At 42.1% G+C, this 23,999-nt stretch overlaps 1 protein-coding gene across 2 annotated transcripts in view; it reads right to left on the bottom strand.

Moving 5' to 3' along the window:
• The window catches only part of CPNE4 (copine 4), a 672,213-nt gene that overhangs the window by 67,735 nt on the left and 580,479 nt on the right, over positions 1 to 23,999 (bottom strand). For both annotated transcript variants that reach the window (XM_068236266.1, XM_068236267.1), the window contains exons 12-13: positions 16,729 to 16,783; positions 5,299 to 5,350 (exon numbers count right to left, since the gene is read on the bottom strand). In XM_068236266.1, the coding sequence (XP_068092367.1) occupies positions 5,299 to 5,350; positions 16,729 to 16,783 (107 nt within the window). The remainder of the gene's footprint in view (positions 1 to 5,298; positions 5,351 to 16,728; positions 16,784 to 23,999) is intronic.

The following is a 23,999-nucleotide window of genomic DNA, read 5'->3' as shown; positions in this document are numbered from 1 at the left end:
AGGCGCAACTTGATTTAGATCCGTTCCTGGGGGGGGGGGAGGGGAGGGGTATTATACTCGAGTCGACTTATACTCACCATTGATTTGCTGATCCCTCGTCGTGTACCTCTGATAGCTTCCCCAGTGTCTTCCATGTCCCTTGGTGGATTTGCTTATCCCTCGGCGATAACATGTTCCCTGGCAATCGGTGTTCATAACACCAGGGTCACACAGCAACATCAACATCTGGCAGCAAACTCTTTTTTTTTAAATTAAATACAATAATCTGTATTGAATTCAATATAAAAAAAAGTAAGCACAAAAAACAAAAATGCTTGAAAATTATTTGAAATTAATTGAACCACTTTTTGCACAGAAACCCCAGGGACATTGAACTCCAGGGAGGTTAACTGTGATTGCTGGAGACTCCCTGATCTGTGTAAGGAGAACACCTACTGTGATTTTCTACAATATACATTTAACAGTAGCTTATTTTGCTAAGCAAGTCTATCAAAATCACATTCACCATCTGAAAAATTGCAGCATCCACTCTGAAACGTCCAATTTATTTCACGTTTCTCAAAGACCTTATCATTTCCTAAGCATTGTGTAATTACTCTTACAGCTGCTGTGTGGTAGGAGGAAGTATAATCTAATCAATATTTAATTAAAATTGAGAAGGCACTAGACATTTGGTGCATATAGAAAAATAAATAATACTATCTTTTGTTACTTTTGCCAGGTTTTGCTGGAGAGTGACAACAAGCAAAATGAGAATATATTGTGACTAGGCTCTAAAGATTCTGGCATACTATGTACTATATGTGTAGATGAAATTCACAGAGCAGTATTGATTTCAGCAATGTGAGAATAAGGGTACACTGTAACTGCATCATCATTGCGTCTAGTAACAGAAATCAGGTGCCCTGATTAGAGGTGTATCTACAGATGGTGTTAGTAAAAAAAAAGTAAGAGACCATGGCCTCAATTCACTAAGATCATGCTGGAGATAATAAGGCAAGAGAAAACTTACCTCCACACAGTAAGAGAGTTAACTTATCTCTTCATTCCTTACGTTACCTCCTCTGTAGTTAATTTACCTCCTCTGTAGTTAAGTTACCTCCTCTGTAGATATTTTCACACACAGTTAATGAACAGCCTGTCTTTAACTCTGGAGTTATTTTAAGGATTAAAGAGTTAACTTAAAGACAGAAGAGTTAACTTTAGGTTTGCCTGAGGTAAAATGTTTCCTGAATACTACATGCCTTATCACCATGGTAACAACTCTAGAAGAGTTAGACAGGAGAAAAGCTTAGTGAGTTGAGGCCTATGTCCTTAATGGGAACCTAAACTGATAGTAGTATGGATGTTTCCTTTTAAACAATACTAGTTGCCTGGCAGTCCTGCTGATCTCTTTGTTTGCAGTAGTGGCTGAAACAAGCATGCAGCTAATCCAGTCTGACTTTAGTTAGAGCACCTGATCTGCATGCTTGTTCAGGGGCTGTGGCTAAAATTATTAGAGACACAGGATCAGCAGGAGAGCCCGGCACCTGGTATTATTTTAAAAGGAAAAATACGCATCCTTCTCAGTTTAGGTTCCCTTTAAAGGAGTTCTGTGGAGGCTATTAAAAACAAAGAACTGACACTTACCTGGGGCTTCTATCGGCCCCCTGCAGCTGTCATGTCCCGCCGCGCCGACCTCCTACGAACCTCCGTTCCCCACCGCCGGTCCCAGTTTAATTATGCTTCTAACTAAACTGCGGCTGCGTGGCCGTGGCCATCATCAGGAGCTTACTGCGTAGGTGCAGTACAAGAAAACTTCGTACTGCGCCTGCGCAGTAAGCTCTTGATGACGCGCGCGGGAGTGAGTAGTATTCGTCTAGTTAGAAGCATAATTAGACCGGACCGGTGGCGGGGAACGGAGAATCGTAGGAGGACGGCGCAGAACACAACAGCTGCAGGGGGCCGATGGATGCTCCAGGTGAGTGTTAGTTTTTTGTTTTTATTAGTCTCCACAAAACCCCTTTAAAGGGAACCTGAAATGAGAGGCACATGGTGGCTGCCATGTTGATGTTCCTTTAAACAATACCAATTGTCTGGCAGTCCTGCTGATTGATCTAGCTTCAGTAATATCTGAATCACACACCTGAAACAAGCATGCAGCTAATCCAGTCAGACTTCAGTCAGAGCACCTGATCTGCTTGTTCAGGGTGCATAGCTAAAAAGTATTATAAGCAGAGGATCAGCAGAACAGCCAGACAATCAAGGCTGAATTTATACTTTTAGTACCCCTAGGATAGCTTGTTGCTTCCATTCCATGTACATCAGTGCCCCACATGGTATGTGCAGCCTCCCGATTCCATGTGTTCTATCCATGTACAACAGCCGCCTCTCTATGTCTAGCCACCCCCTTGGGATGCAGCTAACTAAGACCCAGGCCTCTGAGGCCTTTCCAGAAGTCTGGCCCTTCAGATATTTTGCATTGTTTAGAAGGAAATAAAGGTGCCAGCTGTAACGTTTGCGGAATCGTTTTCGTGCTCAGCGCACGAAATGAGCACTGACACAGCGAAAACCTTCCACAAGCGTATAATTGGGTGAACCCAGGCTAGGTGCAATGCACCAGCAGAGGGCAATTCCCACCGGCAGATGGCTCTGTGGAGTGCAGACGAGTACGATCGCTGCACGGCCACAGATGCCAGTTGGGGATTGTACGGATCAAGACAATGTGGCGCTGAACAGCCTATAAAGAGAAAGAGCACAGGGACAGGACGAATGTGTGTTCACCAATCTAGTCGCGACCCTGAGACGGTAAACACACATCAGCAGAAACAAAAGTAGGAACGCGATCGCGAGAAAGGCGATAGCCAGAAGTGACATAAGACAGACTAGAACAGAACACAAGAGGAGCAAAGGCACAGCAAAATAATACAATGAGAATGATAAAGAAAATAACAAACGATAACTAAACGCGAACACCGCACTCATTTGCAACAGCGAACGCGTTTACAGCGCGGTCTCCGCGTGTTACGCACAACAGAGACAAGCACGCCTAACTAACCAAAGACTGACAAACACGAAACAGAACGTGAACACTTGCTTAACAGTTACCTCACCGAGCCTACAGCAAGCGCCCGTATCAGACAAGACAGACAAACAAGAAACAGGAACTAGGTAGACAGGATCCACCGCTTTTCCGCCAAAGCAAGTGTGATCCAAGCAGGAACACAGATCAGAAAGATCCACAGCCGCTAACGCTAGCGGCTAGTGCGATCTAAACTCAGGAACAAGAAAACAGATCAGAAGGATCCACAGCGCTAGCGCTAGAGGCTAGTGCGATCCAGGAAGACAGAACAGAAGGATCCACAGCACTAGCGCAAGGCGAGTGCGATCCAGGCAAGACAGATCAGATGAGATAGCTGGTAGCAACCGCTGCTCCAGCTATACTCCAAGAACAAAGATCAGAAGGATCCACAGCTGCTATCGCTAGAGGCTTGTGCGATCCAAACACGACAGATAGATGAGGTAGCCGGTAGCAACCGCTGCTCCAGCTTAGACTCCAAGAACAAAGATCAGAACGATTTCCTGTCGACCATCGCTGGGACAGGACAATCGCAACAGACAAACAAAACAGATATGCAATCCTAACTGCACTAGGGAACCTGCCTAGTGCAGTCCCAAGAATTACTCTAAGATAACTTTAACAAGAAGTAGCATGGCTGACACTCAAGGAGTGTTTAATACAAACCCTGAAGGAATGACCAGCAAAGCATTCTGGGAGCAGAAAGCTCTTATAGTGCCAGTCATCAAAGGAGGCAGGTAGGGGATTTGCATAACGAATGTATGCAAATGCCTCAGCAGCAGAACAGACCAGAAACTTGAAATGGAAAAACAGGTCTCTCTTCCAGAGACCTGTAACCTTCAGACTGGAGGAATGGTCAAACAGCTGTCTGCCTGTGCAGCCAGCTGAGCGGATCCTTACACCAGCCTTCATATTCACACTTTTTAGAAATTACAAGCATTTTGCTAATCTCTGAAAGCATGATTTCCATAGAGGTTTTAATGGCATCCCATGTTTTGTGTGTTAGCATGCCTTCAAAATTCAGAGGGCAGATGTGCTTTTTTACGTGCGCAATGCGCAATTCATGTTTCAATGCAATTCAGTGGGTATTCAGAAAAGTTGAGTTTTAAAAATGACATGCAAAATGAAAAATTACATACAAACAAATAAAATTACAAAAACGCAAACAAAAAAATACCAGGGAAATTGCAACCACAGATTTGTGCATGCAGTAAATTGAAAGCAGAAAATGCTAAACAAGTGTGAATGGCCCGTAGAAGGATAGTAGGGGGGACATTTGAGGAAGATGAAATGAAAAAAGACTGCAGCCTGGTAGGGCCGCCCTTGGATTTTGGTGCTGTAGCAGCTGCTATGACTCATAGTTATGCCAATGGTTGCAACCCTCATCTGAGTCATATCAGAGTACAGTGAGAACTGTTTAAAATAATTTTCCACTATCATACAACCACTAACCATTTTAAAGGGAACCAGAGATGTACGTTTCACACAAAAAAACCATATCAGTCGATAGCTTGTAAAGAACAAATGCTCTACCTGATAATTTCACCGCTCTGGTGTGCCTTTTTTAGTGTTTTTTTTATCCATTATTGCTCCAGGAAAAATCAAATATGGCCGCCGGCTCATATTCCTTCTGCTTCCGGGTTATGGGTTGTTCTGGATGTGCTGTCTAGGCTATATGAGAGTAGGCTGCTATTTAGGCTATGTGCTTTCATTTTGATATGATGTGCAGCTGCCTGTAGAAAGTGTCTGTCATAGGAATGAAACTGCAGTCATCATTAGTATCTATGCTGAGAGCACACAGAGCACACAGATCATATTGCAGGCTTGCAGCCACACTTGTCTGTTTCAGAGATTCTCTCTCAGCAGCAGCAGCCCCTCCCATGTCATCACAGCTCACAGTATGCAAAGCAGGAAGTCTATGCCAGGAGGTGGCAGGCTTGGACTTGAAAAGACTCCACAGAAGAGTGACTCAGCTATAATGATTCCAGGTCAAACCTAGACTGAGCCAGTAGGGGATTCTTATCACAGCTGCTAATAGACTAATTAAGCAGATAAGAATGAAACTAAAAGCAGGGTAGGTGTTTACTGTCATGTTCCCACTGATAAATGTAATAAAATACATGAGGGTGCTTCGTCTCTGGTTCTCTTTAATAAATGCTGACCAGGTTTTCAGTTCCTTTGTGTTACCGATACCAGGTAATTAACTTTTACTATGCAGAAATCACTGTATATAATATTACCTGCACATTCTGGGTTGTCTTCATTGAAATTTATTGCAAAATCATGGGAAACCTTAATGAAAGAAAGAAAAAAAAAGCATGCATCAGCCATTATTTAACTGGGAATACATATTAACATATTATGCAGGTTCTCTGAAGGAGTTCTCCTTTAACTTCATACATCCAATAATATGCTGATAATTTTATATATATATATTCCCATGTACTTGCTTGGATATTCAGGGTAAACCTCTATATAGTCAGGATATACAAAGCTGTTAAAAGGTTTAAAAAGGCTGTAAAAAGGTTTTTGTACATAATATACCCACTTGCTGTTGTTGGCTAAAAATGAGGTTAAGCCACACCCCCTGTAGGAAAGAAGGCCATGGCACTGCAGTGGCTTATGGGAAGAATGTAACCTCCAGCTCACCCCACCTCCTCAATGCTGTCTTCCTGTCACACACTGCTCTCTGTCTTGACACTGCTGCTGATCTATTCTCTGTAGAGCTTCCAAACCATCACCACCAATACTTCACATGGCACCATAATACTTAACCACTTAACGACCGCCCACTGCACAGGGGCGGCCGGAAAGTGGATCCCGCCGCATGCACAGAGGCGGCGGTCCTTGTACGGGCATGGGCGGAGCGAACGCGTCATCCATGACGGGATCCTCCGCCGGGGATCGATGGCCGGGGATTTAGCCTCCAGTCCGCCGGCCACTTAGCAGCGCCGGCGGGCGGAGGAATACAAATCTCCGCCAATCAATGCGTACAAGGCACTTTGTTAGGTAAACAAAGTGCCTTATACATGCTTCCTCCTCGCCTCGTGGTCTCATTGTTCCAGAGACCACCAGTGACCACCAGGAAGCAGAAGTGAGAATACACCACACATTGTTTTTTTTTAAACATCCCCCCTGATCTCCCACCCCAGCCTTCAGACCCCCCCCCCCTGATCACCCCAGCAGACCCCTGCCAGCACCCTTGCACCCCTCTAAAACCCCCATCCCCCCCCACCTGTCACTAACTATCAACGCTATCACCTACATTAGGTCCCTAACTGCCTCCTAATCACCCCTGATCCCCCCCTACCTTTAGATCACCCCCAGACCCCATCCCAGACTACCTTGGGGTGTCTTCTTTCTAAAATGGGGTCATTAGTGGGGTTCCTATACTGATCTGGCATTTTAGGGGCCCTAAACCGTGAGGAGTAGTCTTGAAACCAAATGTCACAAAATGACCTGTGAAATCCTAAAGGTACTCATTGGACTTTGGGCCCCTTAGCGCAGTTAGGGTGCAAAAAAGTGCCACACATGTGGTATCGCCGTACTCAGGAGTAGTATAATGTGTTTTGGGGTGTATTTTTACACATCCCCATGCTCAGTGGGAGAAATATCTCTGTAAATGGACAATTGTGTAAAAAAAAATCAAAACATTTTCATTTACAGAGAGATTTCTCCCACCCAGCATGGGTATGTGTAAAAATACATCCCAAAACACATTATACTACTTCTCCTGAGTACGGCAATACCACGTGTGGCACTTTTTTGCAGCCTAACTGCGCTAAGGGGCCCAAAGTCCAATGAGCACCTTTAGGCTTTACAGGGGTGCTTACAATTAGGCACCCCCAAAATGCGAGGACAGTAAACACACCCCACAAATGACCCCATTTTGGAAAGTAGACACTTCAAGGTATTCAGAGAGGGGCATGGTGAGCCTGTGGCAGATTTCATTTTTTTTTGTCGCAAGTTAGAAGAAATGGAAACTTTTTTTTTTGTCACAAAGTGTCATTTTCCGCTAACTTGTGACAAAAAATAATATCTTCTATGAACTCACTATGCCTCTCAGTGAATACTTTGGGATGTCTTCTTTCCAAAATGGGGTCATTTGGGGGGTATTTTTACTATCCTGGAATTCTAGCCCCTCATGAAACATGTCAGGTGGTCAAAAAAGTCAGAGATGCTTCAAAATGGGAAAATTCACTTTTTGCACCATAGTTTGTAAACGCTATAACTTTTACCCAAACCAATAAATATAGACTGAATGGGTTTTTTTTAATCAAAAACATGTTTGTCCACATTTTTCGTGCTGCATGTATACAGAAATTTTACTTTATTTGAAAAATGTCAGCACAGAAAGTTAAAAAAATCAATTTTTTGACAAAATTCATGTCTTTTTTGATGAATTAATAAAAAGTAAAAATCGCAGCAGCAATCAAATAGCACCAAAAGAAAGTTTTATTAGTGACAAGAAAAGGAGCCAAAATTCATTTAGGTGGTAGGTTGTATGAGCGAGCAATAAACCGTGAAAGCTGCAGTGGTCTGAATGGAAAAAAAGGGTCTGGTCCTTAAGGGGGGTAAAGCCCAGGGTCCTCAAGTGGTTAAACAAAGACATAATCACCCCTTCACAACTAGTGCTACACTTCTCTGCCCTTAGCAGCTTATCACAGACACCACACAGCGATGATGGTGTTTCCTGCATCTACTGGGCGTGTGCGAGATTTACATACACCAGAGACGGTGCAGAGACGAGCAACAAAATTGATGCGTGGGATGGAAGGTCTCACTTATCGAGAAAGGTTAGATAAACTGGGTTTATTTAGTCTAGAGAAAAGACGCCTTAGAGGGGATCTAATTAACATGTATAAATACATCACAGGGCAATATAATACCTTGGCGGATGAGCTTTTTGTCCCTAGGCCTTCTCAAAGGACTAGAGGACATGATCTGCGCATGGAGGAAAAATGTTTTAGCCATTTATTTAGGAAAGGGTTCTTTACAGTAAGAGTGATTAAGATGTGGAATGCATTGCCACAGGAAGTCGTTATGGCAAACTCTATACCTGCATTTAAAGGGGGCTTAGATGCTTTCCTTGCGTTGAAAGACATCCATGGCTACAATTACTAGGTAATGCCTAATGATGTTGATCCAGGGATTTTATCTGATTGCCATCTGGAGTCGGGAAGGAATTTTTCCCTTTAGGGGCTAATTGGACCATGCCTTGTAAGGGTTTTTTCGCCTTCCTCTGGATCAACAGGGATATGTGAGGGAGCAGGCTGGTGTTGTACTTTATACTGGTTGAACTCGATGGACGTATGTCTTTTTTCAACCAAAATAACTATGTAACTATGTAACCCTAATAATGAGGAGTCTGTAGTGAAGTCTTCCATTGCCTTCCATTGCCCTACCTAACATGGCCTTTCCCACAAGGTGCTGCATCACTGGGCCAATACTACATCTTGCATTCACATGAAGGGGTTAACAGGTCACAATGTATAACACGTCTATGTTTCTATGTTTGATCTCTGGTTTCAAATGACATAGTGGTTTTTTTTTTTACTGAAAAGCCTCATTCACTTATTTTCACATATTTTCTAGTGTACAGTGCGGACATGCACAGAGAAGTAAAGCCGGTAACAGTCCCCGTATCATAGAACAATGCAGAAACATCAAATCTACGAAAAGAGGACTCAGCAGAAATTATGAGAGAGGGAGGGTGAGCTGACATTTTATAGTTCTCCTTGCAACCAATGGGAAACAAGCGCTATCTGTGCTAAAACTGACTGGAGGCAGAAATTAGCTTTCCTAAATATATCTTGCTAAAGGTGCCCACTAATGATGCAACCTTGAATCTTACCACATTTATGTAATATGATAGACTAGCTTACAGTGGACCTAAACTCAGAACTTCCTCTCTGCTCTTAAAGATAAACAGCAGCATAATAACCTTTAAAGAAAAAAATGTCTTTGTTACAACGTATACAACGCCTACAGAGATCATGTAGTGTTCACTTCCTGATATCCTGGAAGTACAGAAAGAGTTAACTTCTAGTGTTTATACTGTATATTCGCACAGAACCTCAGCACATTGCAGCACAGTTTAGACACAGTTGACAGCCCTGATTTACACTTGCTGATTACTTGGGGGAGAATTAGACAGGCTGTTCTCTGTAAACACAAACAGGGCAAATTTACCTGCAACTACAGTATATATGTTTTTCTTGTCTGCTGTGCAAGAGTTTAGGTCCACTTTAAGTATCCATTCAAAGTATATTCATTCAATTTACCCATCTCCATTTGGTAGAATTGCACATACAAGATTGTATCATTAGTGGGGAGCTTAAGCTGCAGAGCATCTCTCTCGGCTTCATACCGCCACACTTGCTGAGAAGCAAAAGAGAGTCATCTTTATCCCAGTATTAATACGCAAGAGGCAACATTTTGAGTATAAATACTTTTAGTCGTTAATATGGCCAATTGCTTCAATATAAATTATAAAGAAGAACTCACTAAGAAGTGTAACTAATCTGATCCTGTAATAGATTTCTAAGTCTCTTTTTGATGGCTGGATAGAATAATATTATTGTCTTTTTCTGTTATAGTTACAGTATACAATTTTTCTGTAATAGACTACAAAGCCAAATTCAAACTTGATCACAAGATTGTGAATATCCTGAGTGAGATCAAAAAATCAGTATTTTCCCTTTTTTTGAGAAATGAAGTAGAGGAAATTTTAGCATTTCAGCCCTTCACCTTCAAACTACTTAAATGGCATATCGATTCAGAACTATTTCTCTAACTCATTGTTTGTCCCCTCTGTTTCTGGTTTCTTCCCAGGGCTGTGTAGTCGGTGCAAAAATCATCCGACACTGACTCCTCAGTTTATAAAACCACTGACTCTGACTCCAGGTACCCAAAAATTGTTCCGACTCCCTGACTCCAACTACACAGCCCTGCTTCTGCTCCCTACTAGTCCACTGAAACCGGCCTTACCAAAGTTACCAGTCATTGTGAAATTTTAATAGGCTATTTTTCCATAGTCATCTTCCTTGATTTTAATTGGATTTTGACATAGAGAGTTAGTCCAAGGAAAGGGGAGGGGGGGGGGGGGTAGAGCCATGAAGATGGCTGATGAGCAAAAGTGAACATAAAGGTATTTAAGACCTGCTTGAATGAGGTGAAGTTGGAGTGTGGCTGATGGGGGGAGTTCAATAGGGAAGGTGCTGCTCTGGAGAAGTCCTGGAGCCTTGCGAGTTAGCAAGCGATGCAAGGGGTGGGCATCCATAGAGTGTTGAAGGAGCGTAGAGAGCAGGTTGGGAAGTATCAATGGGCAACATCCAAGATGTACGAAAGGGAGGCATGTGAATGGATTTGTATGCCAGGCAGAGCAATTTACATTTAAATCTGAGGGGGGCAGGGAGCCAATGAGGAACCTGCAATGAGGGGCAGCTGAAGAGGAGCAGTGGGAGAAGAGAATGAGCCTGGCAGCTCTATTTATAACAGGGGTTAAAGTCTGGTCTCAGGAAGTCCAGAAAGGATGCCATTGCAAGACAGGGTTGAGAGAAGGATTTGGCTTTGAGCTCTTTCAAGACTCACATCATTGTATGAATTACTTTAAGTCATGACATCCCCATCTTAGGAACATATCCCCCCTCTGACTCATATTGTATGGAACTGCCCTGCCTGCTGCCTTACTTCATTTCTGGCAAGAGGTTCAAATGAAAATTGCATCACTTATGCACAAATCATTTTCTTTAATGTCCACCCTGGACTTGGTCAATATCAGAATGGATACTATTGATCTGCAGTACAGGCAAGTTAGCTTCCACATTTTTGCGGCTGCCAGACACCTCATACTGAAACTGGAAGAGTAATGCCACAACAACCACTTTCCAGTCACTAGGTACTTCTGATTGTAAATATATTATGAATCTTCCCGTATAATGGACCCTAATTACTAGTGTTCTTCCTACAAGGGGTGGTTGAGATGCGAAACTCTTACACTCTGGCTATATATATATTAATTAAAGGATTTGTAGTGTGAATAGTATGAACAACACAAACATGTGTGGAGCAATGTTAAATATGATTATGTTTGAGGTTAGTTAGTTTTCTTTCATTGTTGGGAGTTTTTTTTTCTTGCAATCTCCCTCCATGCAGGGGTCTGTGTTCTGGAGAGAGACCACCTAGGGGCAGATAACTCAACCGAAATGGGAGCGGGATTCTCCAGTTGGATTTACAAATGGTCACAGATTATAGCATTATGAGCTTCACAGATTATAGCATTATGAGCTTCACGTCCGGGCGGCAGAAATGGTTAAAGTACCCCCTGGGCCCCCCATGCTCCAGGGCCCCATAGCAGGTCCTATGGCTGCTATGGCTATTGCTACGCCCCTGGCCAAATACTTTTGGCAGCATATGGTCTCAGATGTACCTAACTGAAATATGTGCGATTTCTGAATCCAAGCAATCACACAAGACCACAGGACTGTCTTTTAACTAGTGGAATCAGTGCTATAGATCATATTGGTTTGCAATAGTGTTGTTGTACTGCTTTTGTGCTGATGCTATGTCCTACAATACAATTTCATGTCACTACTTTCTGGGCTAATTGCAAATATATTGCTGCAAAGGAACCTGCACAAGTTGCTTTTTATAGAGTAACTGTAGTACTGTAACAGTGCATTTATCAAGTTGGATTTTCACTTGTGATCAATACAGTATTGATTTACTTACATCTATATTTGGACATCATATTTCTTTATCCAGCAATAATTTATGATGAACAAATACTGTATTAGTATGTGACCTAGGTCTTCATAAGACAGAGTATCACTAGGATAAAGGCACCTTTTGTGGTAGAAAATAGGTCAAGTAAGGGGACATGTAGCCAGTTCCTTTTTCTATCCTTCACTATATCTGATTTTTTTTATGCTGCATTTTAACAAATGTTATATTTTTAATAATACTGATTCATCTTTGGTTTATTTGAGTCCCGTCTAGGGTTTTTGCTACTACTTGCATTACATAGTAGAATCACCGTGGGCAGCATGATGGCATACTGGATAGCACTCTCTTCTAGCAGTGAATCCCAACCAGGGCACTATCTGCACAGAATTTGTATGTTCTCCCTGTGTCTGTGTGGTTTTCCTTTGAGCTATACAGTTTTCTCCCGCATCCCCAAAACATAAAGATACGTTTATTTGCTTACTCCTGAATTGTCCCTAGACTATAATGGACATAAGACTATGGTAGAGATTAGATTGTGAGCTCGTCTAAAGGACAGTTAGCGATAAGACTATATATACCGGATATAGTCGCATATAAGCCGACCCGCGTATAAGCCGAGGTACCCACTTTTCCCTCAGAAACCAGGAAAAGGTGATTGACTCGCATAAAAGCCCCCTCCACAGTAGCCAGATGTGCCCCCAGTACAAGTCAGCATCCATCCCCATAGCCAGATGTACCCCAAGGATGATACAGCTGTGTCTGAAGGCCCCACTAGATGGCGTCATATATATGAGACAAAGCGATTGCCACACAGGAAGAATCTCCAATCATTGCACTGCTGACACATTGCGTGCACGCTCTGCTCCACAAGCCAGGGGACACAGGTAGTCCTGGGCAGCACACACCATGTTGCAGTGGATGGGGGGGCACGTAGAGATGAGCGTAATGGTGTAATTACGATTTCGCGTAATTAGTGTAATTACGTTTATGCCCGTAAGTACATAATCGTAATGAAGAAGGATTTCGCGAAATTTCGCGTAAGCGCAATTTTCGCGTAATTTTCGCATTGCAACGGGTATTACGAAATTAATGCGTATGGCCATGCTCCCGAAGCGGAAAAGTTGACGCATGGATCAATGTTAGGTAGCCGCCGACTTTAAGGGTTAATAGCAAAGCCCCCTTAAATGCTAAGAGCCTCAAATTTGGAGAATATATTAAGGAGATCAGAAGGAATAAGAGGAAAAAATTTTTTTTCAAAAAGACCTTATAGTTTTTGAGAAAATCGATGTTAAAGTTTCAAAGGAAAAATGTAAACATTTAAAAACCCGCCGACTTTAACACTTAATAGCAAAGCCTGCTTAAAGTTTAGGAACACCAAATTCCCAGGGTAAATTAAGGGGATCAGTGGGAATAAGAGGAAAAACATTTTTTTCAAAAAGACCTTATAGTTTTTGAGAAAATCGATTTTTAAGTTTCAAGGGCGAAAATGTCTTTTAAATGCGGAAAATGTCAGGTTTTTTTGCACAGGTAACAATAGTGTATTGTTTTCATAGATTCCCCCAAGTGGGAAGAGTTTTACTTACTTCGTTCTGAGTGTGGGAAATATAAAAAAAAACGACGTGGGGTCCCCCCTCCCAGACCTCTTTAACCCCTTGTCCCCCATGCAGGCTGGGATAGCCAGAATGCGGAGCACCGGCCGCGTGGGGCTCCGCACCCTGACTATACCAGCCCGCATGGTCCATGGATTGGGGGGTCTCGGAAGGGGAGGGGCAGCCAAGCTTTCCCCTCCCCCTTCGAGCCCTTGTCCAATCCAAGGACAAGGGGCTCTTCTCCACCTCCGATGGGCGGTGGAGGTGGAGGCCGCGATTTCCTGGGGGGGGGGGGGGTTCATGGTGGAATCTGGGAGTCCCCTTTAAAAAGGGGTCCCCCAGATGCCCACCCCCCCTCCCAGGAGAAATGAGTATAGAGGTACTTGTACCCCTTACCCATTTCCTTTAAGAGTTAAAAGTAAATAAACACACAAACACTTAGAAAAAGTATTTTAATTGAACAAAAAACATAACCACGAAAAAAGTCCTTTAATATTCTTAATTAACCATTAATACTTACCTGTCCCTTTAAATAAATGATCCCACGCAATATCCTCGGAAATGTTCTATCAGTTACAATGTAACAAAGTTATTACAATGTAACAACTTTGTTACATTGTAACTACGCCGCACCCGACGTCACTCGCCGCTCAGCCGCCGCATACGCGTCCGTGCAGGATGCTAAGTCCCCGCTGGCCCCCGCTGTCCACCCCGCCCACATCTGTCACACATGTAGGTGACATGTGGGTGACATGTGGGAGAGGCGGGGAGGGCAGCGGAGCCGGCGGGGACTTAGCGTCCTGCACGGACCCGACAGAGTTCTGAGCTATATAGCTCAGAGCTCTCTAAGCATCTTTGTATTTGGGCTCCAAGGAGCCCCATTGGTCCTTAGCAGACCAATGGGGTTCCTTCTGATTTGAAGGAACCCCATTGGTCTGCTAAGGACCAATGGGGCTCCTTGGAGCCAAAATACAAAGATGCTTCTCAGAGCTCTGAGCTATATAGCTCAGAGCTCTGTCGGGTCCGTGCAGCGCAGACGCGTATGCGGCGGCGGCGAGTGACGTCGGGTGCGGCGTAGTTACAATGTAACAAAGTTGTTACATTGTAATAACTTTGTTACATTGTAACTGATAGAACATTTCCGAGGCTATTTCGAGGGACCATTTATTTAAAGGGACAGGTAAGTATTAATGGTTAATTAAGAATATTAAAGGACTTTTTTCGTGGTTATGTTTTTTGTTCAATTAAAATACTTTTTCTAAGTGTTTGTGTGTTTATTTACTTTTAACTCTTAAAGGAAATGGGTAAGGGGTACAAGTACCTCTATACTCATTTCTCCTGGGAGGGGGGGTGGGCATCTGGGGGACCCCTTTTTAAAGGGGACTCCCAGATTCCAGAATGAACACCCCCCCCCCAGGAAATCGCGGCCTCCACCTCCACCGCCCATCGGAGGTGGAGAAGAGCCCCTTGTCCTTGGATTGGACAAGGGCTCGGAGGGGGAGGGGAAAGCTTGGCTGCCCCTCCCCTTCCGAGACCCCCAATCCATGGACCATGCGGGCTGGTATAGTCAGGGTGCGGAGCCCCACGCGGCCGGTGCTCCGCATTCTGGCTATCCCAGCCTGCATGGGGGACAAGGGGTTAAAGAGGTCTGGGAGGGGGGACCCCACGTCGTTTTTTTTATATATTTCCCACACTCAGAACGAAGTAAGTAAAACTCTTCCCACTTGGGGGAATCTATGAAAATAATACACTATTGTTACCTGTGCAAAAAAAATGACATTTTCCGCATTTAAAAGACATTTTCGCCCTTGAAACTTAAAAATCGATTTTCTCAAAAACTATAAGGTCTTTTTGAAAAAAAAATGTTTCCTCTTATTCCCACTGATCCCCTTAATATACCCTGGGAATTTGGTGTTCCTAAACTTTAAGCAGGCTTTGCTATTAACCGTTAAAGTCGGCGGGTTTTTAAATGTTTACATTTTTCCTTTGAAACTTTAACATCGATTTTCTCAAAAACTATAAGGTCTTTTTGAAAAAAAAATTTTCCTCTTATTCCTCCTGATCTCCTTAATATATTCTCCAAATTTGAGGCTCTTAGCATTTAAGGGGGCTTTGCTATTAACCCTTAAAGTCGGCGGCTTTTTTATATTATACGGAGCGTTACGGTTTAACGCGAAATTACGGTAGCGTTTAATGCAAAATTACGGCATGAACGAAACGCGAAATTACGCGTTGAAAATTACGCTTACGGTATTTTCAATTACGATTTTAATGGCAATTACGCTACTGTAATTTCGCATCGTAATCGAAAATTTCGCATGCGTAATTTTAGTAATGCGAAATTACGAAATTTTCAGCTCAACTCTAGGGGCACGGACACAGCAGGGAGCCAGTAATAAAACCTGCCAGTAACCATCTGTTTACCAGCAAGCTTTACCATCTGTTCTGCTTCACTGACTCACATATAAGCCGAGGTGTAACTTTTCAGCACATTTTTTTGTGCTGAAAAATTAGGCTTATACGCAAGTATATACAGTACTCTGTAAAGATGTTTGCACTATTTAAATACTTAATAATAATCACTCCAATGTATTCCAAATTCAGTTGCAGATGTAATCCATCTCATCTCTGTCCACTGATGCTGTGCCTATCCCTCCATAGGCTGCCAATTACCCAGACAGTCTGGTTCACACTTCCAAAACTCTCCACTAACAAAACTCTCCATACCCCGTCTCTTTCATACTTCTACCAGTTTAGGGGCTGAGCCCACTAACGCAGTTGTGCGCAGTTGTGTCTGCTTTTCAGAAACACATCAATGTTACAGATGCTGAAAAGCAGACACAACTGTGTACAACGGTGTCAGTGGACTCAGGCCCTTACAGATACCATCCCTACCACATCTGCCCCCTCGTTCTGGTCAGACTTGCATTAGCATCAAGTTCCTTCCTTCCTTCAAGTTCCTTCTGCATCTGCTGGCAATTGACTCACTATCTCCTCGGTTTTTAAGTTGCATGCCAACCATGGATAGATGTTACCCAAATTATTTTTCATGATTGCTTTGGATGACATTTTACTTATGCATTAATGCCTAACCCTAATCGACCCCCCCCCTACACACACGCACACAAACACGCTGGAATATCCAGCAATATCAGCATTGCATTTCCTGCTAAACTCATCTCTGCTGATATCTGTGCTGCCCGATTCTGATATTACCCACTGGGTGCCACTATAGCCACAATTAATAATTAATCAACTCCCAGATTAGCTGCTTAATCTGTAGCATACTCTTTTCCAAATATCTATTTAAAAACAACACATATGACACATATTTAGTCATTTGGATTTGCTTACCTTGAAATCTGGAGGTATTCTGGCACCAAAACCAAAGGCAGGAAACATTTTGTCACTAGAAAATAGAGAATGAAAAATGAATCACCAGGTAAACTGCCTGCAAAGTATTGGTTTAAATTAGTCTAATGCAATGCTATGTCTCTAGTGCAATAGATCCGAACAATCTTTTAGGCTATATCACTTACAAGGTATAAGAATGTTTCTTGCTTAATTTGTATTCAAGCTTAGTGGGACTTGTATAACAATCACAAGGGAGTCGCAAAACGATGGCGAAAACTGATTAGTGCAATTTACTAATTTTGTTCTGCCTGTTCTTTTCAAGAAAGTGAAAATGAAATGCATGTTTTCTACCCTTTACAATAAATTAACGATAGTTAAAGCCCAACTAAAGCCAACATTTAATTTATTACTTTCTGAAAAATATACTGTATGTTATTAGTGCTAATTATAAGTATTACTTGTGTCAGTGTGATTCCTGATTTATATAACTGTTTTATAGGCAGCTGTAGTGAAGCAAGTGGTTTCATCGCCGTGGGCCAGCTGCGTAGCACCTGAGTGCTATAGCAGCAATGCTATAGTCCGCGGCCTGTGCACAGGTAATTTGGGGTTCCAGCCATCACCAGACCCCAAATTACTTTCCCCTCCGAGTTGCTATGACTCGGAGGAGAAATTGTATTTAACGTCACCAGAATGTGAGTGGCAGCAGGGTAAGCCGTCATTCAGCTCACCCTGCACCCAACTCACCGGCGACATACATATACGTTCGCAGCTGTAGACCTGTTAGTAACCTTGCACTGTATATACTGTTATGAAATTTAGAAGTGTGATGACTTGAGTTCAAATCACCATTGTCAAACAGAACAAAAGGAAAAAGAATGCAATACAGCATTTCACAAAAGTTTTATCAACATCCTGACATCCTGTAAAGATAATTAGTTTCAAAGAGTGTTGATTAATAGCCTTGCCTCCAAAAAGCGAAAGCTGTGCACATTATGTCACATCTGATTTTCCACAGGGAGTAAATTTGACTGGTACGGGTATAACGTCTTTTGCACTTGGCCAACTCAGAATGATTTGTACCAAAATCAAGATGCTACCATTTGTTTTGTTATTGTTGTGTAAGGCTTCATAGTCTCTTTACTGCTTAAAGGGCATACGAGGTGAAAATAAACTGATGAGATAAACAATTGTATCTATCCTCCTTCTACTAAAAAGCCATACAAAGAAAGTGTTTATGGCTGTAATTCCTTATCAGTGAGTGTTATGCTGTGGTCCAACCTGGTCCCGACCCGGACCCGACCCGGCGCATACCTAATCTTTATTTCTTTTAGGCAGAGAAAGAAGGAAAAAACGGAACGTAGCATAGCCATTTAGCACTGTACCTACACATGTCTGTCTCATAATGTCACATGTCTTTTTTGATGTACTTTAAATGAATGAAAGGGATGGCTTTCACAGCTTTTCCATCAACTATTTAGGGATCCGTTTCATTCAACTTTGGTCACTGTCAGAGACTAGAAACGCCAGAAGAAGAGTTTTATTTGCCACAGTGTTTCAACAGAATATGAATGAAACTGAGGTTTTCTGCTATGACCTTCATGCTCCCGGAAGCCAAAGACAGCATTTCTACTTAATCAATACGACACATGCTGGTTGGTTAATATGATACCGTGGCAGGTGGCCAAGATGAGCAAAACAGACGCATGCAAAGTACCGTAAATTTGAATTAAAAATATATTTTTTTTAAGTTTTGGTGCTTTAACAAAGTTGAGCAGATTTCTTTTTAGATAAAATAGAATATTATAATAAACCCAATACAGATGTACTGACACTGTGGTAAACATGCAGATGTCTTCTTACTGCTTATTTATTTAGCAAACAGGTGCAAGGATAGCCTTAGCCTAAGATGCCATCTTCCGCCTGAAGACTTGTGCAAGTATACGATTTTAAGGACTACTGAAAGGTTACATAACATGTTTACACTTTTCCTCTACTCTCTTTTCTAAACATATTCACTGGTGGAATAGGGGCATTGTTGTATATTGTAGCTTCAAAACACTTCGGTCTTGCCAATGGAGGAGGGCACCTGCTGACACAGAGCTTTACATTAAAGTGAACCTCCGGACTAAAAATCGACTCAGCAGCACTGAAAAGGCTTGGTGTTTCTTTAACAGTTTCACAGCATCAGAACTTTGTTTCTCTTATACAAGCCTCATTTTTAGCTGCACAGAAGAAAACTGCCCGGGCTTTTTTCCCCTGATGCTGTGCAAAGCATGATGGGATTTCTGATGTTGCTGTTCTCGTTCTGCTGTTTAGGTGCATTTTTTATTTTTTTTTACATTTTGAATTTGACATTTGAAGCCTAGTATGTGCAGCTGGGAGGGGTTATCAGGACACAGGACAGTTGGAAATGTGTCTCCTGCTCCCTGCCACCTCCTTTCAACCAAAAAGATGGCTGCCCCCATGACAAAGATGGCAGCCCCCATGAATCACAAACATTTGCCTGTTCTTTCAAAACAGGGTTGGTAAGAGATTATATTACCTATCTATTATAATTAACATAACTAATGTAACTTGATGACAGTATGTTTGTTTAGGCTGAAGTTCCCCTTTAAGGGCTTTTTTGCCCTTATTACTTTAAAATCTTCATCCATTATAATATCTCAATACAGCATTTCAGTCAGATTTAGATCTGGACTTTGAACTACTGCAACACTTTGATTCTCTTATTTTTCTGTGATTCTGTTTTAGATTTGTTGTTGTGATTTTTTTTCCTATTTATGACTGTAGAAATTCTTTTGTGAAAGAGCGACTAACTATACATGTGCAAGTTACCACTGTCTCACTTACCACTGTCTCTCCCTTATCTTGTGCTTTTAGGATGGGGAAAATAAAATACCCCAGGCTTTCTATAAGTATCAATACTGAGCATTCTCTGTCTGGCATTTTCCACCAACCAACTAAAGCCAACAACATTTTATATACATGGTACATACTTGCTATTTAATATGCCATACCAGCCCTTTCATATATTTTAATGCTATAGCTAGCGGGTAAGTTCTTGGCATTAGGCACACTGTGGCAGATGCTAATGATGATACTGCTGTAGTTGACTCTCCAGAAAGTCTATGCGTGCTGGACAAAGCTTCTGGCCTCTAGCCAACTCATATCAAGCTCATAACCTCAAGAACTGCTATGTGACTTTTTCTACCTCAGCTTGCAAATGAAGGACTTTGCTTCACAGCTGGTGAAAATCTATAATGACACAGCCACCCTGAACTCAATTCCCTGAGTCAATAACAAAGGGCTAAGAAAAAAAAATCAGTCTAATATGTACTTATGTTTCCCTGTTAGAGTTTTCTCATATTGCATGGATGAAATGCCTGTAGGGGCATGATGTAACTCAGCAAAGCCTGTTATGAAATGAGATTTGGATCAATGTAAGTGCAGACCTGCTAGTTATTAGGGTGTTTAGAGGCCATACTTAGCAGTAGGCTTCAACAAGGAAATCTCTCTCTTGTGGTTTATCTCTGAATTATGCTGTCAGCAGGTTACTAGGTCTGGATATAAAATTAAGGCCTTGTCTCTATGGCATTGGAGCGGATTAGAGACTGAGTAGAGGTAGCATCAAACATTATTTTGCAGTACCTGAGAGTGTTAAGATCTGAGTGAAAGTGGATCAATGGGATATCATTATTGAGTAATATAGTGCTATTATCTTCCTTGGTGCTATACAGCATACCATCACAAATATACAGACAATAGTGCACATAAAATTACAGACAATAGTACAAGATATAGAAATAGTAGATACCATAATATATAGTAAGTAACAGTGACATTTAATCACTATACAGCGATTAACAAAAATATACAACGTCCTAAGAGACACAAAAGTTGATTTGGCGCCAGTGTCAATGCTGTTTTTGGTAGCAATTGTCCTTCCTTCCTAATGTTGTTGACCCCAAGCTATTGGCTATAACAAAAAGCCAATTGTGTAAATTGTTTCTATGAAGAATAAAGAAAATACTGAGAATCCCCCAAAAGGAGATGGTCTAGTCCTAAACCTGTCAGATTTGTCAGATTTTTTTTTCTGCCTACTGTAAGTTACAGCACCATGGAGAAAAGTAATGTCCTTTAGATTGTAAGCTTTTGCAGGGCCCTCCCTCCTTGTATATTTTACCTGATTGTCCATCCTACCCACAGCATGGCGTAAACTTGAATTACTGGGACTAGCACTCCAGATCTGGCATTTGGTGTCTTACTGCTTATTACCTGTATTGTGTTGTCTGTCACCTCTATTATTGTCTGTAACTTTATTTATTGTCCAGCGTTCTATGCCTATTATATGTTATTATTATTATTATATTATACATGTTCTATGTCGGCACTAGATACAACCCAATAATGAATAATAATAATAGTGTATTTTACTCTGGAAAAAATATTCCTGTTATACAGATTTTATTTTTTTTTAAGATTTTCATGATAATGGTACTTTAATAGCTGAATACTAGCTGCCACTGTAGATCCACACGGTACCCTATAAATGCACTGCATGCTGTGCGTTATCTTTATGGAACCTGCCGCATAGTACCACACTGCAACCAATGTGACAGCCCCAAGGGTTGTGATGCAATGTTATTATTGAGTGCTGCGATGCATCGGACATGGGGGTTGATTCACATAGCGTTTTCACCTTAATTATAAGGAGCGCTAATGCATGAGAGAAAAAGATGAGGAAAGATAAATCAGTTAAGTCAAATAGGGAGTGATAAACCATGAGTTTAGTCAGTTAAAGTGAACCAGAGATGAAGCACCCTCATGTATTTTACCATATATATCAGTGGGAACATTAGAGAAAACACCTACCCTGCTCTCCATTTCATCCTCACTGCTAAAAGTGTCTGTTATCAGCTGTGATAAGAATCCCCAACTGAGCATTCAGTCTGGCTTTGCCGGGAATGATTATAGCTTAGTCATTATAGCAGAGCCACAAGGGGCAGGCTTGGGCTTGAAAGGACACCAGAGAAGACAGACTCAGCTATAATCATTCCGTAGCAAAGCCAGACTGAATGCTCAGTCGGGGATTCTTATCAGAGGTGATAACAGTCAGATTAAACAGAGAACAATGAAACAAAGAGCAGATTAGGTGTTTACTGTCATGTTCCCACTGACTTATAAGGTAGACTACATGAGGGTGCTTCGTCTCTGGTTCTCTTTAAGGAGAGATAGATAAATCATGAGTTAAGTCATTTAAAGTGAGCCTGAAGTTATTTTGAAATAAAAAAACAACAACAAATACTTACTTAAAAAGGGGGAAGGCTTTGGGTTGTATAGATCTCTCCTGGTCCTCCTGGTCGTTCCAGTGCCGTAACCCCGTCAGCAGTCTTCGACTGATGGATCGAAGACTGCTCTCTTCCATTGTGGGAGGCTTTGTCTTTGGGAGCCTGAGTGCTCCCAAAGATGGGCTGCTCCACACTGTTCCTGCGCAAGCACACTCTCTTGCACACTTGTACATGCACAGTATGGGGGCCACCCGTGTTTGGGCGCACTCGGCTTACAGAAGACTTCTGCAGCTTCTCGCAGTGTGAGATTTGAATGGGGAGACAGTGCGGGGACCGTGAGAGGAATGGGAAGGCTCAGTAGGACCCAGAGCCTTCCCTATCCTTAGGTAAGTATCTGTTTTTTAATTTAAAAATCACTTCAGGTTTGCTTTAAGGAGCGATAAATTGTGAGTTAATAAGTAAGGTGAGTTAATTTAACAAAAAAGCTTTGGCAATCAGCCCCCTAGTGTAAAAGCAGTCTAATCCATGGCACCACTAAATTGCAAATGTGAAGGTACAATGGCATTGCAATACAATGATATTGTCCATTACAGCGCAACAGATGTAGGGGTTGATTCACGAAACCGTGGTAACTCATAGCACGGCCGCGCTAGCGTTTTGCGTGCGTTGTAACTCGCGTAACGGTTTTCATGCGCAAATGCACAATTTTGCGCGCTTTGTTATGCCGCCTTTGCGTGCAAAAATTTGCATTCGCGTGCGAAACTGTTACGCGCGTTGTAACGCGTGCGAAACACTAGTGCGGCTGTGCTATGAGTTGGCACCGTTTCATGAATCAACCCCGTAGTGTGATAGTAGCCTTAGGATATGGAAGCGGAGCTGTTGCACAGTGATATTTACTGCTCGAGGAACGGTAACCTTTAGACACAAATTGATATCTTCCGGGCTCCATACTGAAGTAGTAGTTCATATAAATTTAATTGCTGGCTTCATAAGTGTTAAGTAATATAGGTAACTTAGGGCCAAATCAAATTATGGCAGTGTGCATTTTCAGCAGTTTGTCTATAAAACGTATAAATGGTTCTCCATAGAAAGGTATTTAAAGGTTTTCTTGGGATTATGAGCCGCTGAAAGAAAATTCAATACCGTCGTACTTAGTGGCTTTGCTGTGTTATGTGTACGATGTGTTATATGGACTATGGAAAAATGTCAGTAAACGAGTAATACTTGTACTGAGCATAAAAAGTCAATATCACATTGCTGTATAGATTTAAAGTCAACAGAAAAGAAGAGTGGTCATTCTTGAATCAAATTACATTTTGTGCTGCATGAAGCTCAGCCATGTACGGGTAACTCATATCTTTTGTGAGGTGTTTACAGCTGGAATGGGCAGAAGGTTGTATGGAATTTATTTTTTATCTGATGGCAAATAGCAGATCCAAAAGCATATGTAAATTGGATACATACGATGCAGTGGCATAGCTAAGGAGCTATGGGCCCCAGTGCGAGTTTTACATTGGGGCCCCCCAAACGTTGTATACATATTAATTGATGCGGGGCACCAAAACTTGCCAAGGACAAGCACAGTATTAGGAGTGCAGGATGGGCAACAGTTTGTGGCTGGATAGTGTAATGGTTAAGGGCTCTGCCTCTGACATGGGAGACCAGGGTTCGAATCTCAGCTCTGCCTGTTCAGTAAGCCAGCACCAATTTAGCAGGAGACCTTAGGCAAGTCTCCCTAACACTGCTACTGCCTATAGAGCGCGCCCTAGTGGCTGCAGCTCTGGCGCTTTGAGTCCGCCAGGAGAAAAGCGCTATATAAGTGTTTGTCTTTTTTTTTTATAGATCACTATATAGGTAGAAAAAACAACGTTTTGTAAAAAATAATACCTTTTAAAGATCACTACTATTCAAAGCATCTATAGAAGTGATTATTATCAGTACAGGACTAATAAAGAGCTAATACTGTGGTTGAGGGGGGGGGGG

Source organism: Hyperolius riggenbachi, chromosome 5 (assembly GCF_040937935.1).
Source record: "Hyperolius riggenbachi isolate aHypRig1 chromosome 5, aHypRig1.pri, whole genome shotgun sequence".
Taxonomy (NCBI): domain Eukaryota; kingdom Metazoa; phylum Chordata; class Amphibia; order Anura; family Hyperoliidae; genus Hyperolius; species Hyperolius riggenbachi.
Note: the sequence above shows the minus strand (reverse complement) of the source record. Positions and strands in the feature narration are given on the sequence as shown.